Source organism: Ursus americanus, chromosome 24, assembly GCF_024610735.1.
Source record: "Ursus americanus isolate L20-20 chromosome 24, mUrsAme1.1.p, whole genome shotgun sequence".
Taxonomy (NCBI): Eukaryota; Metazoa; Chordata; class Mammalia; order Carnivora; family Ursidae; genus Ursus; species Ursus americanus.
This window is the reverse complement of record NC_142150.1, coordinates 18,391,853-18,409,051: the sequence shown is the minus strand read 5'-3', so window position 1 is coordinate 18,409,051 and position 17,199 is coordinate 18,391,853. Positions and strand designations below refer to the sequence as shown.

General features: G+C 37.2%; 1 protein-coding gene across 3 annotated transcripts in view; it reads right to left on the bottom strand.

Moving 5' to 3' along the window:
- DNAJC24 (DnaJ heat shock protein family (Hsp40) member C24) overlaps positions 1 to 17,199 on the bottom strand; it is a 71,844-nt gene that overhangs the window by 10,194 nt on the left and 44,451 nt on the right. For 2 of the 3 annotated variants that reach the window (XM_045808575.2, XM_087855384.1), the window contains exon 3: positions 5,675 to 5,813. In XM_045808575.2, the coding sequence (XP_045664531.1) occupies positions 5,675 to 5,813 (139 nt within the window). Of the gene's footprint in view, positions 1 to 5,674; positions 5,814 to 10,683; positions 10,772 to 17,199 lie in introns of all 3 variants that reach the window. The other variant, XM_045808576.2, reaches the window with a different exon arrangement.

Below are 17,199 nucleotides of genomic sequence, written 5' to 3'. Positions count from 1 at the left end.
GTGTAGGGAGGCAGCAACTCTCGACCTTGTCTGGATTTGTGACAGTGTCAAGTTTGATGTACTTTGCTATCGTCAGTCCCGTTAAAATCGACCTGTTATTATCAAAGCCATAATCCATCTGAAGTATCAAACAAAACTGAAAGACAGGAACCACAGAGAAAAAATCAAAATAATTAATTTGTAGATTAGACTCAGAGATTAGAAAGGATGGTAGATTAGAGTGTCGGGGAAGCTTTCTTTGAGAGTTGGGGGTGATAGGAAGATTTGAGTTCAAACTTGAACAAAAATAAACTGTTTCGAATCAGAATGGGAGGGTGTTCTGAGTAGTGACAAACAGCATAGGCATATGTGTTTGGGGGCCCCTAGATGGACCAGGGGAGAAGATTCACATCAGGTTTGTGACTGGTGATAAGGCTGGAAAAAGTAATTAGGAACAAACTTCAAAGCTTCTGTCCCACTTAAATTCTACATGAATGGGTAAATGTTGTGTTGGGGAGTGGGTGGTTATAAAAGTTCCTAAACAGAGGACTGAGAATAAAGAAAGCTAGACCAATCAAAATGTAAACGGACTATAGGAGAAGGCCAATTAGCAGCTACGGGTACGTGTTATACCCTGGATACGGCCTACCGTGATAGCTGTGAGAATAAAAAGATCACGCAGGAAAAAAAAAATTAAATGTTAACACTCATTTCTAATTCATTGGTTTTACACTAAGCAAAGTAGAAGTAATCAGAATGTAATATGAAATGAAGGTTTCAAGTCTGAGGGGGAAAAAACAAGCAATGAGAAAGGTAACACCGTTTCGGGTTAAGACTCATTGATTTCAATTGGTCAAGTACCCAAGTAGAAATTGGGAGAGACGTTAAAGGGGGAGACACAAACTTGCTTAAATCTTCCATTTTCTCTAGTATTAAATCAGAACTCCCAATTGTGTCCAAGTATGCCAGAATTATGACTGTAATCTTGCCCACAGGTTTCTATAACATTCTTTGAAACTAGCCGAGTTTTTATTCAAAACCACTGAGAAAAGATCTTAAAATACATTTTCATTGCAAAAACAGTTTGCAATGAAATTTGCATTTGAGTAAAAGATAACATGAGTAGTTACCTTCTTGTGACAAATAAGATGGAGCAGGAGGACCCTCACAGAAAGTTTTCTCTATACTCTCTTCTCACTCTGAAGAAAATGCCAGTCCCTAACTGTCTAGATGGATTTTCTGCATCATTTCACATACGTACTTTCCCCAGAAACAGTCACCAAAAAAAACATGCCCCCTGATGCTTATCTTCAAGTTTTACCTGAAGCACATTTTTACAGCCAATTTTCAAATTCCTAAAATCAAATGGAAATACTGATATGACCATAGATGGAAACTCTAATCTGACTAATACAAGTATTTTGTAAGCGTCAGTTTTAGCACATAATCTACACAAATATCTACTGGCCTTATGTCATTATTAAGTTAACTGAGATTCATATTATCTACATTTAAAAGTATTATTTCCCTTCTTATGGAGTTAATCAGTCTTTAGCATTAACTTGCTTTTCAGGAAGGATTTTTATTTTGGGCTTAAGAAATTACACGTTGACACATTAATGTTGGTGGGCTTTTAAAGATACGTTCGTATTTGGCCCACAATTTATTTGCTTACCTCCCATTCTCAAATATTTATCCTAATAAAAGGGACAAAGTAAATTGTACAATACAACACCAGAAATGACCTTTTGTATCTAGCTAAGGGAGAGTAACTGATTAGCTTTGAGTAAAGACACACTGACTTTACAATGTCTGGCCCAATCTCCTGAGCCAGGCTATTTTGGGTATCCAAGTACTTGTCTGATTGTGTAAGGTGAAGACTCCACATTACCAAAATAACTAATAGAAAACTAAGATACATCTTAATATAAAATAATATACCATCAAGGATTCCAAACACAATCCACTAATTTTTTAAAAACATTATTTAATCTGACTGACTTCACTTGAAGGTTTGTTTTACTTCAGGTCACAGAGAAGTAACCCTAACTCAACAGCTACATCGCTCTATAGAGCCACTGAGACACTGGACATCTACCTGTGTGACTGTCATATTACAAAGCAACTGAATCATGATCCCTATTATTTTCCCATGATATACTTCTGATGTGTTTTTTTAATGTGCTTAATATATGAGAAAACTCCCCACACATTTATAAGGGCACCAAAATCTATTCAACAGATATTCATATAAACATTTTATAAATCCAGAGAAAATTTTCCAAAGTGCTCATCTGGTTGTCTGAAATGCAAAGCCTAATCTTGAATAACTACACGCCTTTCAAGGGAACATGGGAAGTAAGCCTTTGGAAGCATCCTTAGAAACAAGAAGGTAAATATGCCAACTGGAACTAATTGATTAAATTCACTTGTTAACACTGCTTTCAAAATGTATAATATCTGGGAACTGAATATTACTCATCCTTTTTTAGATTTGCTTTTCTTCAGCTTGGCCGACATTGCCCTAAAAATATCAACTAAGAATAGATATGTGGAAATGGGGAAGAAAAAATATATGTACTTTACTGGGGTTATTTACCCTAGACTTTTTCTTTATTAGAACTCATTTGATAATATCTTTTGTGAAGCAAAGAAATATGGATGTCAAGGGCCCCTTTAAATGATCTTTTAGGGAAGTAAATGGTTGTGGGCAATACTGATGAGGGTTTCCTTACAACAGAGCACCAACTCTAAGCTGTGAAATATGAGAAAGCATTCAACATAAAAACAAAACGTCTCTTGCCTCCTTCCAAGTATAACGGAGCTCAAATTTATTTTATACTCCAGGTTAATGGAAGGCAGGAAACAAACATATTTAAAGCACATCCTATGAAAAGAAAGTTCTACAATGAACTATCACCACATGCAAAAAGAGTTCTGTATAACAAAGCTATTTCCATGTCCCCAGGGGGTGACCCAGAAAAAAAGAGTGCTTTGACCTGGTTATAACAAATTCTCTCTCTCTTGGTAACCTATCCTGGTCTTTAACAAATTATCACTCTCAAAGGTTTTCCTTCTATCAAATCTAAATCCTCACTGTTAGAAGTTCAAGTTCATTTCCTTCTTTTGAGGAGCCAATTACTGAAGATGGGTCAAGAAGGAGAAATTGTCAGCATTCAGAAGAAATGACAATATGAAAATAGGTTTATTATGAGATTTTTAAAAATAGCTCTAGTATGAAAGGCTTAAAAGCAGCAAGTTATATTTGGATAAGAGACTTCTACTTCTTTCCTAAACAGCAATCCAATGTCAATTTAAAACTGAAGTAAAGCATTCTCACCATTTGGAGCTGCTGGGTAAAGAAGGAAATACTTCATACTTAGGTCTGACATATTAAAAGGTCATGAAAAGCTGTATTTCTACTGTCCTCCTAGAATCTGCTTGAAAAACTTGCAAAGCAAACCGAACATTATAAAAATTCCAAGCAGATCTGCCTATTTATCCATATCATGAATCAGGCCCAACTCTCAACTGTATTCAGTTTGTCTAAATGTTGTGGCCTCGTCAATGACCTACAAGAGTCTCCTGTGATCCTGTAGGCTGCAGTTACCTCCATAAAAACCTCAAAACCAAAGACTCAAAGCTCAAAAGAAATCCACATTTCCAAGGACTTTCCAAAGGCAACAATAAAGGCTTGAACCTATTAATTATTTGTTCTTACACCATTTTTTAAACTTTCCTTCATGCAATTCTATTGCTCAACTTTTAACCCTGTTTCCTATTTCTCTCCATTTCTCGTCTAGCGACACCCTATTCACCAGCAAGAGAGATTAGTTTTTTATTCCGGATCTCTCCCTACCACTTTTCTCTTTAGGTAGTGGGCTTCTAGTCAGTTTTACTGACAGGCTCGTAACAGTACAGAGGCTGTGGAATGGCAAAAATGCACAGCAACAGGGCAAGTACGTACCTTACACCCCTCGAAGTACAGTTTTGTGGATCATCCTTATCTTAAGCAAACTGGCACACACAAAGTAACGACTGGTAAAGATGGGCAAAAACACATAGGTAACTTCACAGAAATCCTATCGCGTGAACCGAGGCTAAAAAGACAGATCTGTGAATAGAAGTCATCCACAAATGGAACCACTTGTACATTCTTTTGTCAGAAGTCAAACATATTTACAAAAGAAATACAACATTTGCAAGATACTTATATATGCACCAAATAGGTAAGACCCAATATTCAAGCCATATTTGAAAATTAATCCAAATTAATTGCAAAGGTACACTAATCAGTTTCTGAATATTTTTAAAAAGCTCATCAGTCTTAAAAAAGGAGAAGGGCTTTAGAGCTGATTAGTATGATGAAAGTCACTATTAAATTCTCCAGTATATAAACGAACAGCTCATGACGTCTTTATACACAAAGATATCACACGCTGCCTGTAAGTAATACTTATCAGTGCAATTCCCTCTGAAAATAAATACGGGTATTCCATATACACCATTGGCTTTAGCCTATAATGCCGTATTTTAGAAGTAAGCCTGGTTTCTCAAGTCAAATTTTCATAACCTTAGTAGTAGGAGCCTTAAAATCATTCTGTTAGGTTTGATGATGTCCCAGGGTAGGGCGTGGGAGGGGATGCAATAATCAACTACAGACAGTGAGCTTCTACCAACACATTCGAGTCAGTGTTGAACCTGGTGCGCTACTGCAGAGTGCAATTGAGTGTTTCCCCCACAGGCTGTAACTGATTATTGACTCCCCCCCCATTAGCATGCAGGGTGCATATTGAAGGTTCAAATAGAAGACTGAGGGACTCCTATCCCAAGGCCAGTGCTGAAAGACAGCCTATCACTTCGTGTAACTGCAGTCTATGTGTGACAAACCTGACCTACATTTTCCCCTTTCTTTCTCACAAGAGCTTGTCACTGTTTTAAGAAGCTATTTTCTGAAACACATAAAAGAAATGACTTTTAAAACTGCTTAGGAAAGGTGCACTCCTTTATAAGACTGCATTTATAGTAATCTTATAAAGAATAGTTTATTCAGGAGACAAAACCTAGCCTAAAACAAGCTGAAAGACAGCGGAGTGCTTTCTGATGTTATCCCCTATAGCACCCTCCTTTCGACTGTCATTTATATAGTACACATTGTTAAAGTGCTCCAATTAAAATTTTAATCAGGGGGCGCCTGGGTGGCATAGTCGTTAAGTGTCTGCCTTTGGCTCAGGGTGTGATCCTGGCGTTCTGGGATCGAGCCCCACTTCAGGCTTCTCTGCTGGGAGCCTGCTTCTTCCTCTCCCACTCCCCCTGCCTGTGTTCCCTCTCTCGCTGGCTGTCTCTGTCAAATAAATAAATAAAATCTTATTTCATCAGTACATAATTACATTTAATAAAAAGAAGTTATTAAACATATTAATTAGAAATGTGTAGTTAAACATTTTTCATTAGTTAGAAAAAGTAGCTTTCATGGCTTCCTAAGAAGCCACATCCTAGTAGTTCTGTTAGCTTCTCAATGGATACACAATAATCACTACTAAAGAATAGGACATAATTAAAAACAGTGACGGAGGGGAGTAAAGAAGGCAATAATAACTTGGTACGAATGCCGGAAAATGCTCCCCAGGAAAGGCTGCAGACTGTGCTTCAAAGAGTTGCCAGTGTGCTGTGGCTCCTCACCCCAAGTACCCACCGTGCCGCTGCAGGTCATACTCTCTTTTTGTCTCTTCATTCCCTAGAATTTTCCATGCCTGATCAATTTCGATGAACTTCTGTATACATTCCTCCACTGTTCCTGCTGGCACATCTGCACTTTGTTTATCTGGATGATACTGCCAATCAAAAATAAAGGGGGTGGTGAATAGAGAGGGTTGATGGGGGTCGGTTAAAAACAAAAACAAAACAAAACCCCCCCAAAACTTGTAAATCTAAGTTTTAGTTAAGAAAGAAGGTGATGAGAAGATGAAAACTAAGATGCCAAGGCAACAGGACAACAGTGTCGGGCACAGGAGACAACTGCCAGGTTAATTAGACCACTGGAGTAGCTATAAATCCACCAGTGACATGATCTGTCACAACTTGTGAAGACAGCATTTTCTGGATAATTTGCTGATGGAATCACTGGTCTCATGGACAATTTACTGAGAGAGGATGACTAACACAAACAGAAATAGGTATGTGAAGACGAGCAGGACATGACAAAGAAAGGGCACAAACTATGCAGAGTATGAAGCTTTCATTACATAAGGTGCTTGGCTGCAAAAACCATCACAAATGAACTACTAGCTTTTTCTTACGAAATTAGATTATACAATCATACTTGAAAATAAATACCTTTCATCTTCCAGCTCAACCCTAAGATTTTATTTTATTTTTTTAAAGATTTTATTTATTTATTTGACAGAGAGAGAGACAGCCAGCGAGAGAGGGAACACAAGCAGGGGGAGTAGGAGAGGAAGAAGCAGGCTCCCAGAGGAGAAGCCTGATGTGGGACTCGATCCCAGGACTCCGGGATCATGCCGAGCCGAAGGCAGACACTGAACGACTGAGCCACCCAGGCGCCCCTGCAGCCCTAAGACTTTAAAGTTACAAATCCCCAAGCATAAACTTTTTCTGAAAAATAGTTATTTTAGGGCAGATTGGTAAGAAAAAACTTTTTTTGGTTTAAGGATTTATTTCAGAGAGAGAGAAAGAACATGTGTGTGTGCACACACACACAAGAGAAGGAGAAGGGCCAGAGGCAGAGGGAGAAAGAGAGAACCTCAAGCAGACTCCCTGCCCAGCACAGAGCCCCACATGGGGCTTAATCTCATGACCCTGAGATCATGACCTGAACCAAAACCAAGAGTCAGTCGCTCAACAAACTGAGCCACCCAGGCATCCCGGTAAGAAACAACTTTAAAGAACTCAACAAAACATTTGGATATAAGTTAATTCATTAGTAAATCTTTCTCACTTGTGTTTTCCAAATCAAGAAATTTTTTAAAATGTTTTCAATATGCGGTAATTTTAGACCGATTCATTGATTCTCAAATGCTAATGTAAATGTGGCTTACTAGATACCTCACTTATATTATCTCCTTTTCCCCTATATTCTTCGTGGTTGTCTCTTCTCTTTGTATTTATCGGTTCTGAAAGAATCGAGGTCATGTGCATTTCAGCAGTCTTTCAACAAATAAGCGAGAAAAGGTTATCTAAATGTAGAGACATTTCACTTAAATAAAGTAGGGATCATAGTAGCAGATATTCAAATGTGTCATTTTTTTCACTCAAGTAAACAAGGAACCACTTGATGGTATTCAACTGGAATTTGTCACCAGTAATTACTCTGAATGCTTTATCAGATATGTTACAGAACATACCTTAATTTTAAGTTACCTTAGGAATTTCCTTTGAACTAGTAGACTAGTTTTCTTCCTTTAGTTCTTGTCCTTTTTCTTCAAAGTTTTTATAATAAAACAGGAAAAAAAAACCCCACCATTTCTACATTTCATGACATTACTATGGTTTGCTCACATACTCATCATCAATTAGTAATGGCATAATCACTTAAATTCTTTCACTGACTATTTTACAGACATTGAAAGAACACAAAAAATTTACAAGTGCAACGTCATGTATTATCCAAGTTGCTAAGGCCAAAGTCACTCAGTGAATTGTGGCAAGTAACACGAAGTAAGGTGACTTCAATCCTCAATCCAGAATTCAGAAAGTATGTAAATTTTTAATCATAATGTAGACTACTGGTTTTGACAGTGAATTTGTTTTCATGCTGCACTTTTTCACACTGCTGATGATTCTTGCTAACAGAGCAAAAGCTATTGTGTTATCTTGTTGCACAGAAGAACATCGTGCATGCTGAGAGAAAGATTATAGGGCAAACAAAGAGAATTAGGCTTCCATTTTCCCTTTGGCAAACTATTTCTCTTCCTATGCCAAGTTTAACAGTTATCAACGTTTTGATATTTAAGCTAATTAATATAATGACTGAAGAAAAGAAAGGGAAACTAAGGCTGTACTATTTCATCTTTTATGGTCATGATTTATCGAACGATGCTCATAAGAGTCATTCCCATACTGAAGTCTACGCAGTCCCTACATTTGGGCTATTTAAGTAACATCCCCAAACCAAAACAGAATTTGTTACATTAAAGTTCTCTAGCTGACCCATTCTTCTAACACTATGTGAAGAAGGTTTGTGTAACAAGCCTTACCAAGAAAACCCTACAAAATCAAGAATTAGTTTGTGGCCAAAACTAAAAGCTATCACTAAATTTTATTGAGTCACTGATCAGTTCTATGACAGTCCAAGCATAATTCAATTTCTTACTAAGTTGGTATTTTCCTGACTGCTGTTTTAAATAAGCAACTCACCATCTGAGGCTTTTAGGTCTAATCTGTTGTGCTATTATTAGAATGCAATAAATTTTATTCTGTAATACAGAGTCCAATTAAGAAATGGCAATTGTTAGCAAGAAAATAAATATGTCATTTAGGGTGCTAAAAGCCTCACTCCAATCTGTTTTGACAGGAAGTTCCAGAACAAAATGAAAGTCTAAAAGAGAATAACACATTCTGTGGTAGGCTGATAATGGCCCCTAAAGATATCAGGTCCTAATCTCTAGTACCTGTAAAGTGTTACCTTATTAGGAAAAAGGATCTTCAAAGATGTCACTTAAAGATCTTTAAATGGAGAGTACTCTGAATTACCAAGATGGGCATTAAATTCAATCAAAGTATTCTTTTTTTTTTTAAGATTTTTGTTGGTTATCTGAGAGAGGAAGAGAGAGACAGAGAGCTGAGTGGAGAGAGGGGCAGAGGGAGAGGGAGAAGCAGACTCCTGGCCAAGCAGGGAGCCCAACACGGGGCTCGATTCCAGGCCCTGGGATCATGACCTGAGCTGAAGGCAGACGCTTAACTGACTGAGCCACCCAGGCGCCCCCAAGAAAGAGGCAGAGGGAGCTTTGACACACAGAGGAGAAGATGGTATAAAGACCATTCAGAGAGACAGAGAGGGATCTGAAATAATGGTATCAAAGATTGGGAGTGATGAGTCCATAAGCCAGGGAATGCTGGCAGCCACCAGCAGCTAGAAGAGACAAGGAATGGACTCTTACCCCTAGAGCCTTGACTTTGGTCCAGTTACACTGATTTTGGATTTCTAGACTCCAGAATTGTGAAAGAATACATTTCTGTTGTTTTAAGCCACCACGTCTGCAGTAATTTATTTTGGCAGCTACAAGAAATCACACACTGTGTAAATATATCTATGGTTTATATGGAAATACAAAGGATCTAGAACAGGCAAAAGAATCTTGAAATAGAACAAAGCTGAATAACTTAGATTACCTGATTTTAAGACTTATAACGCTATAGTGATTTTAAGACTTATAAAGCTACTGTAGTACTGGTATAAATATATCTAAATAACATCAGTAGATGAGAATAAAGAGTCTAGAAGTAATAGACTATATATATGAATTGATTTTCAGCAAAGGTCAATGCAATTCAATAAATTGAACTGAAACAACTGGATGCCATGTGGAAAAATTAACCTCAATCCCTATCTCATTTCATATACAAGAATTAACACAAGATGAATGAGTCATAGACATAAATGTAAAACACAGAACCATAAAGCTTCTAGAAGGAAATACAAGAGAATATCTTTGGCCCTTGGGGTAGGCAAAGACTGATTTGACAGAAAACAAAAAGCACAAACAATAATAACACAAAATGGATAAACTGAACATCAAAATTTTAAAACTTTCTGCTCAGCAAAGACACCATTAAGAAAACAGACAGGGGCGCCTGGGTGGCTCAGTCATTGGGCATCTGCCTTTGGCTCAGGGTGTGATCCCGGCGTCCTGAGATCAAGCCCCACATCAGGCTCCTCTGCTGGGAGCCTGCTTCTTCCTCTCCCACTCCCCTTGCTTGTGTTCCCTCTCTCACTGGCTGTCTCTCTCTCTCTGTCAAATAAATAAAATCTTTAAAAAAAAAAAAAAAAAGAAAACAGACAAGCCACAGACTGGTTTAAAAAAAAAAAACTGACTAAATATATATTTAACAAAGGACTTGCATCTACAATACACAACAACTGGGGCACCTGGGTGGCTCAGTCGGTTAAGCGTCTGCCTTCGCTCAGGAAATGAACCTGGGGATGGAGGGTCCTGGGATGGAGCCCCTGCAGCAGGCTCCCTGCTCAGTGGGGAGTCTGCTTCTCCCTTTTCTCCTCCCCCTGCTCATGCTTTGTCTCTCTCAAATAAATCAAATCTTAAAAAAAAAAAAAAGAATATGCAACAATAACAAAATCCTACAAATCAATGATAAAAAGACATACTAATTAAAAACCAGGGGGAAAAACAGACACTTTTCAAAGAATATAGATGAACAGACTATGCACATATGAACTTGAACTTTTTCAATAGTTAACAGGAAAATGTACACTAAAATAATGAAATATTACTAAACACCTAATAGAATGGCTAAGATAAAAAAGGTATAACACTAAATGTTGGTGAAGATATGGAATAACTGGAACTCTCATGTGGTACTGGGAGAAAACTGAAAATTTCTGATTAAGACACACACATACCTATTCTGTGGTCAAATAATTTTGCATATTTACTTTTGGATATTTATTTAAGAGAAATGAAACATAAACGTATGCTCACTAAAAGACTTATAAAACAATATACTCACAGCCTTATTCACAATAGCCAAAACTGGAACCATAGAGTCTATCAACAGGAGAATGGATAAACAGTAGTATGTCCATACGTAAGGAATACTATTCAACAATAAAAAAGAAAAAACTATGATATACTCAATAACACAGATGAATATCTAAAACATTACACTGGACAAGAACAAAAGGATACATACTATTTGATTACATTGATATGAAATTCAAATTCAGGCAAAACTAATCTATAGTGACAGAAATTAAAAGTTGGTTTTCAGGTGAGAATAGGGGGTGGAAATTAACTGCAAAGGGGCACGGGAAATTTTCTGGAGGAACAGAAACCTTCTATATTTTGTTTGGGACGGTGGTTCTATGGTATCAAATCTCACCAAACTGAATACTTAAGAGCTGTGCATTTTTCACTGTATGTTGACCACATCTCAACAGAAAAACATCTTTAGACATGTCTAAAATTATCAAAAGAGATTTAGAAAATCTTTCCAAGCCATAAAGAAAAAAAATGAGAAATTTCTTCCAATAGTAATAGAGAAAAATACAATTAAAACATGGGAAATGCAAAGACTAATACAAATTAGTGAAAAGTTTAAATTATAGACATTATAAAAATATAGTTTTATTACTTTCAAGTACATATGCCAACATCCAAAAACTTTAAAAAGTTAAGTATTGCTGAGCAGAGGACTAAAGTACATTCAAAATTAAAATATCATAAATATATCACAATACTAAAAATACTGAGAGTGAATGTCTGTCTGTGATTCTTTATTACAACAGTACAGAAGTGTCCATCTCCAAAGTTTTAGCAAACAGCTATTTTACTATTCTCCAATGATTTGATATTCACAACTCTATGATCTGTTTAACTTCCTTACTTTTGGGGGAAATTTATCAATTACATAGACCTATGTTCTTTAAGTCCCCATGTCATTAATTGAGGATGAGAAAAATGAACACAAACAAAAGATAAGAAACTTGATCTGAAAATATAAGATCACTCATGCACCTACAAGATATACAGAAAATTATGTAATATTATATTAGGATTAATATGTTATCTATATCCTAATTATGCAATTGATAAATAATGCTTTCATTATGGACTCTTAATTCTCACTAGCTGAGATTCTATGCCAAAGGCTTGTCCAATATGGAACATTTTATTTTGATTTTAGATTTTCTCCATATAATAATTCCAAGTGCTTTCTAAATTACTAATTATGGAGTGACTATCACAATGTGTCAGCCCAGAGAAACTCAAACTGTGGTCTTCAGATTTGCAGCATCAGCATTATCTGAGAGCTCATTAGACGATGGCCCCATACCAAACCGGGGGCGGGGCGGGGGCGCACGTGGGATCCAAAAATCTGTGTTTCAACAAACTCTCCAGGCAATTACTATGCATGCTGAAGTATGCACCCTGTTAGCCTCTACTGCTTAAAACATAGAATTAGGTGCAAGTCAGAAAATTAGCGTTTTATAAACATTTCTCTTTGACAGATGCATCCTTCCAAGTAGGTATCCACATAAAAAAAAAAAAAAAGGCTCAATGAATGACACTCCTCAATTGTTAACCTAGACCACCACAATGAAAATTACATAAAGTGTTCTAAGTCATACATTTTTTGATATTTGAAACCTTTTGTTCACTAATCATAAATGCCAGCCCCTTTATTTCGTTGTTTGCACAAATGCCAATGTCGATGATGAAGAAGCTGATGAAATTTGAACAATATGCCAGTGGTATTTTAACCTGTTGATTTATTTTTAGAGGAGGATACAATTTTTATCAGGCTTCAGCTACCGAACACTGCAATAATGTCCACTGACAGGTTTAACACAGAGACAAGTGTTTTTCTACTAGAAAGGACAAAAGTTAATGTATAAGTTGTGAGAAGAGCATATTACAATACACTGTAAAAATTCTAGCAACTTCTAAAAGGTTTTAGTGCAAATTCTTATATTCACTAACTCCAAATGACTTTTTCTAATGGCTAAGCAACGTGTAAAGTTGAAATGAAGTGGTGTTTCTTTAAAGAAAGTATGTAAGACAGTTTTATGGTAAACTGCCCACTATACAATAAGGTATTACTTCAGATCACCTAAACAGAGGTCCACCAGTTTTAATGCCTTTCTTTTTTTTTTTCTTAAAGATTTTATTTATTTATTTGAGAGAGGGAGAGAGAGAGCTCACACTCGAGCAAGGGAGAGGAGCAGAGGGAGAGGGAGAAGCAGACTCCCCGCTCAGCAGGGAGCCCGATGCAGGGCTCAGTCCCGGGACCCTGGGATCATGACCTGAACCAAAGGCAGACACCTAACCGACTGAGCCACCTAGGCACCCCTTTAATGCCTTTCTTACATTCCTTTCAAAAGGACATAGTGCTTTATTTTACTAATAGCTTGCTACTTAAATCTAAAATTAAATAAAAAGTTAGGGAATCATACATTACCTCTTGACTACACATGTGATTATGCTGTTTTGATTTATAAAATACTGACTGTAAATAAGAAAGTAAAAGTCAACTACCAAAAGGACTCTGAACAAATTTAACTAAACAAAAATTCCCAAATTGTTACACTGATATTATTTGATCTATCAATGTGGACGCTGAGGACACAGCACTTGGTTTTTGTCTGTGTAAAAGATGAGTTTGATACCATTAATAGGATGCTAGCTCTTTATTTCTAGCTTCGAATTTTCTTGAATTCCAGAACCAAATTTCAAAACACTTTTTAAAAGCTATCTTATCAGTACTACCTAGTTTAACATGTCCAAAATCTAATTTATCATCTGGACCCTAAAATTAGTTTCACCTCCTGTTTAATTCCTTGTTCTGTTAAAATCACCACTATGCTCAATAAAAGCTGAATGAATGAATGAATGAATGATGAATAAGAGAATAATAAATACATTTCCTAATAATGCAGGCTACAATGATCAGGGTAACCTTCCTTTACCTCATCCCACGAACCACCAAATTTGGTAGATCTGTCTATACAATGTCCTATTCCCAATGCCAAACCTAGTTAAAATAAAAGGTAGCTCTTTCCTGTTCTCTAGTACTCACCTTCTAATAGCTCTCCAATCCGTGCACCTGCTTCCAAGTTCGTGTGCCTTGCCTTAAAACGCTGACCATGTCATTGCCCCACTCAAAAATTTTAATAGATAACCTACTGTACAGCAAATTTCAGTCATAGTCTTTACTCTTATAGGTAAAGTCCTCTAATAAAAGAACCTCAACCCACCATTCCAAGTGTTACATGAACAGTATTTATGTCTAGTCATTCTAGCCTAGACCTTCAGATATCATCCCTTAAACATGCATACCTTTGTTTCCATGCCATATTTATGCTGTTGTCTCCACTGAAACATCCTCCCCCAGTTCAAATGCATCTCTTCAAAGAAGCCGTGTTTAATATCCTACCCAGAGGGGATGATACATGTGTATCTGTGTGTGTGTGTGTGTGTGTGCGCGCGCGTATCTTTTCGAACTCCTGCAGTATTCCTAATTTTAAAGGAATTGATAGTTACTTATGGACTCAGCTCTCCCCTAAAACACTTAATACAAATACTGTATCTTAACTATTATCTCTGCAGAGATTAGCACAATGCCCTTCTGCACAAATATCCTCCATAAATACTTGTTTATTTAAGTTGTACATGTAACTTTCCCCAAAAGTACAAAGTCTTAAAGTTCCTGATTTTATTCAGCACTGGATAGAAGGACAAGCAAATTTTCAGTTTAATCTGAGTTTTGCACTTTTTTGTATCTTTGCTCTCACACTCTTTCCTAGTAAACAAGTATTAACTATATGTCATTCTATTCAGCTGACAGATATGATTTGGGGATATGCTTCGGCCCAGTGGTCTTCAAATATTTTCCAAACTGAAGAATGAGATACAGACTACACAGATACTTACTAAGAGGAATGAATTCAAGAGTATACTTGAAAAAAAGAATGGATGTGTAACTGTGGGATGTGTGAAAATGGGAAACGTTGAATCTTAAAAAAAAAAAAAAAAAAAAGGTCCTTAATGTCCTTTTCTCTATCCCTGCTCAGTTTCTCAAAAGAAAAGTGTTCGTGTATCCTATACAAATTCGGTACTACCAAAAAGGGAGTATCATAACACCAGGAGATCTTATCAGTATTTCTACAAAAAGAGAGCTGGATGGCAATGCATTTTTTTTGCCAATGATTCTGTGGACAGAATCCCATTCAAGTAATGTCTTGCCAAGCCCCAACAGGTCCAAGGTCTGGACATCACGGTGGATACACATTCCAGACAGACTATAATGCAGAACACCACTGAGGAACTTCAAACCACGACACACATATGAACACCGAATAAAAGCTTATTCAGGGTCATTTTGATCTGAAGTCTTCTTGCTCTCATAAGGCCAGTCCTCACCACATTTTGAGGCACTCGTCACCTCTAAAGATAGTAAACACTCATTTCTTTAGACACTGGCTGTGAAAGAAAATTGAAAAGGTCAAGTTAAGGGAATTATGTAAGAGGACATTAGTAAATCTGACCATGATAATATCTGACAGCAGGAATACAACTGTCCAGCGTTTTTATTGATGAAGAATGTCTTTTGATTTACCAAAGTATTAAATATAGGCTCTATTAAAATAGTTCATGAAAATTAGTAGCTACTTAACCTTTGAGAATTTTATGAAAACCAAGGATGTTCTCCCCAAAAGTGTTTATCACATCCCTAATTTTCCCTCCTTCCAAAACAAGACAAAGAAAAAAACAGTTCAGTCACTAAAAGTTAATTCCAAACAACTGCACTTCTTTGCTCTTATTATCTAAACACTGTGATGGTCACAGGAGACTCTGCCCATCACTTCCTAAACCTCTCCCAACCACTGCCTTCTCTCTCTCTTTTTCAACTTTTATTTATTAAGTAAACTCTATCTCCAATGTGGGGCTTGGACTCACGACCCCAAGCTCAAGCGTCACGTGTTCCACCAACTGAGTCAGTCAGGCGCCCCCACCTAATTCTCTCACAAAACAGCTTCTTGAGCTCTTCTCTCCTCCAATCTCCCCACAAAACTCCTCTGCTGTATGTCCCAGATCCCACGAGGTCTGCGCTGTAAAACTTGCTGGCTGAAACGCACTGGTTGAGTCCTGCTCGGCTGCTGCAGAGGCCAGGGCCTTTCCTTCCACATCTGAGAGAGAGAGAAGGCTAGAATTTCTGCCTGCCAGCCCCATTCTGCTGTGGTCGTAGTACTGCCACCCCCCCCCCCCCACAGAAAACAAGAATCAATTGTGGAAGGAGAGAGGCCATGGGCCAGGTACTCCCCACCACTGGGCCCCTGAGGTTTACAGAAGGAAAGGATGCAGGCAAAGGGTCTCTTAACCAACTTGTAACAAAGCAGGGCTGAGGGAGAGCAGGTTCCCTCTGCTATTTTACAACATAACAAACTTCCACAACAGCCCTCCATACAAGGATTTATCTGGAAAGGAAAGAGATGGAGAAAGGAAAGGGTATAGAATTGCCTTATCTAATATTCTTCAGGGACAGGAAAGTCTTCCTACCGTACTTCTCCTTGGTCCTGCTTGCTATAATTGGCAATGGTTATTACCCTTCCAAATATACAATGGGGGAGGGGAGGATGTCCTTGGATCATCAATCAGAAGAGATGATACAATTATTCATATCAAACCCTAATCTTTTGTCACTTTGGAAAACCAGAAATTCCAAAGTTGATATTTTTTTTAAAAGGACAAGGAAGGGCAGCCCCTTTTTCTAAATAGATTTTCCCCAGTCCATTGCTATCTCTACCTCCCTAAAAGTATGTCCTTCTACATCTGTTTTTTTTTTAAGTTTATTCATTTTTTTTAGTAATCTCTACACCCCATGTGGGGCTTGAACTCATGACCCTGAGATCAAGAGTCGCATGCATTTCCAACTGAGCCAGAGAGGTGCCCCTCTACACCTATTTTTAAAACACTGAATCACCAATGTTTGTTGATAGCTTGTAGGTAGCAGAACTCAAAAACAAAGCTCTGTTTTATATTTGAAGAAACTGAAAGACAAAATATCAAGTAATGTTTAGTGAACAGTAAGTTAAAGCAGTGTTTTTAGGGTCACATAACAAGAATTTGTATGACTAGAATCACAACTGATCCTCCAGAGTAGGGCCCATATTATTATAGTCCTTTTAAGTGAAATTATTAAGACAGAAAGTTAATACTGCCATTCTCCTTTTCAAAACTTGTTAGTTTTCCTGATATAAACTTGTGTTTTTTGTTTTTTCCCAGTCCATCAAACCTTAGAGGTATGACTCTGACCTTTATCTATCTATCTATCTATCTATCTATCTATCTATCTATCTATCTATCTATCTATTTATTTAACAAATAACAGCTTTATAGAAATACAATACACATATCATAGAATTCACCTTTCTAAAAGTATGCAATTCAGTGGTTTTGAATACTCAGAGTTGTACAACCATCACCACTATCTCATTTTAGAACATTTTCATCACTCTACAAAGAA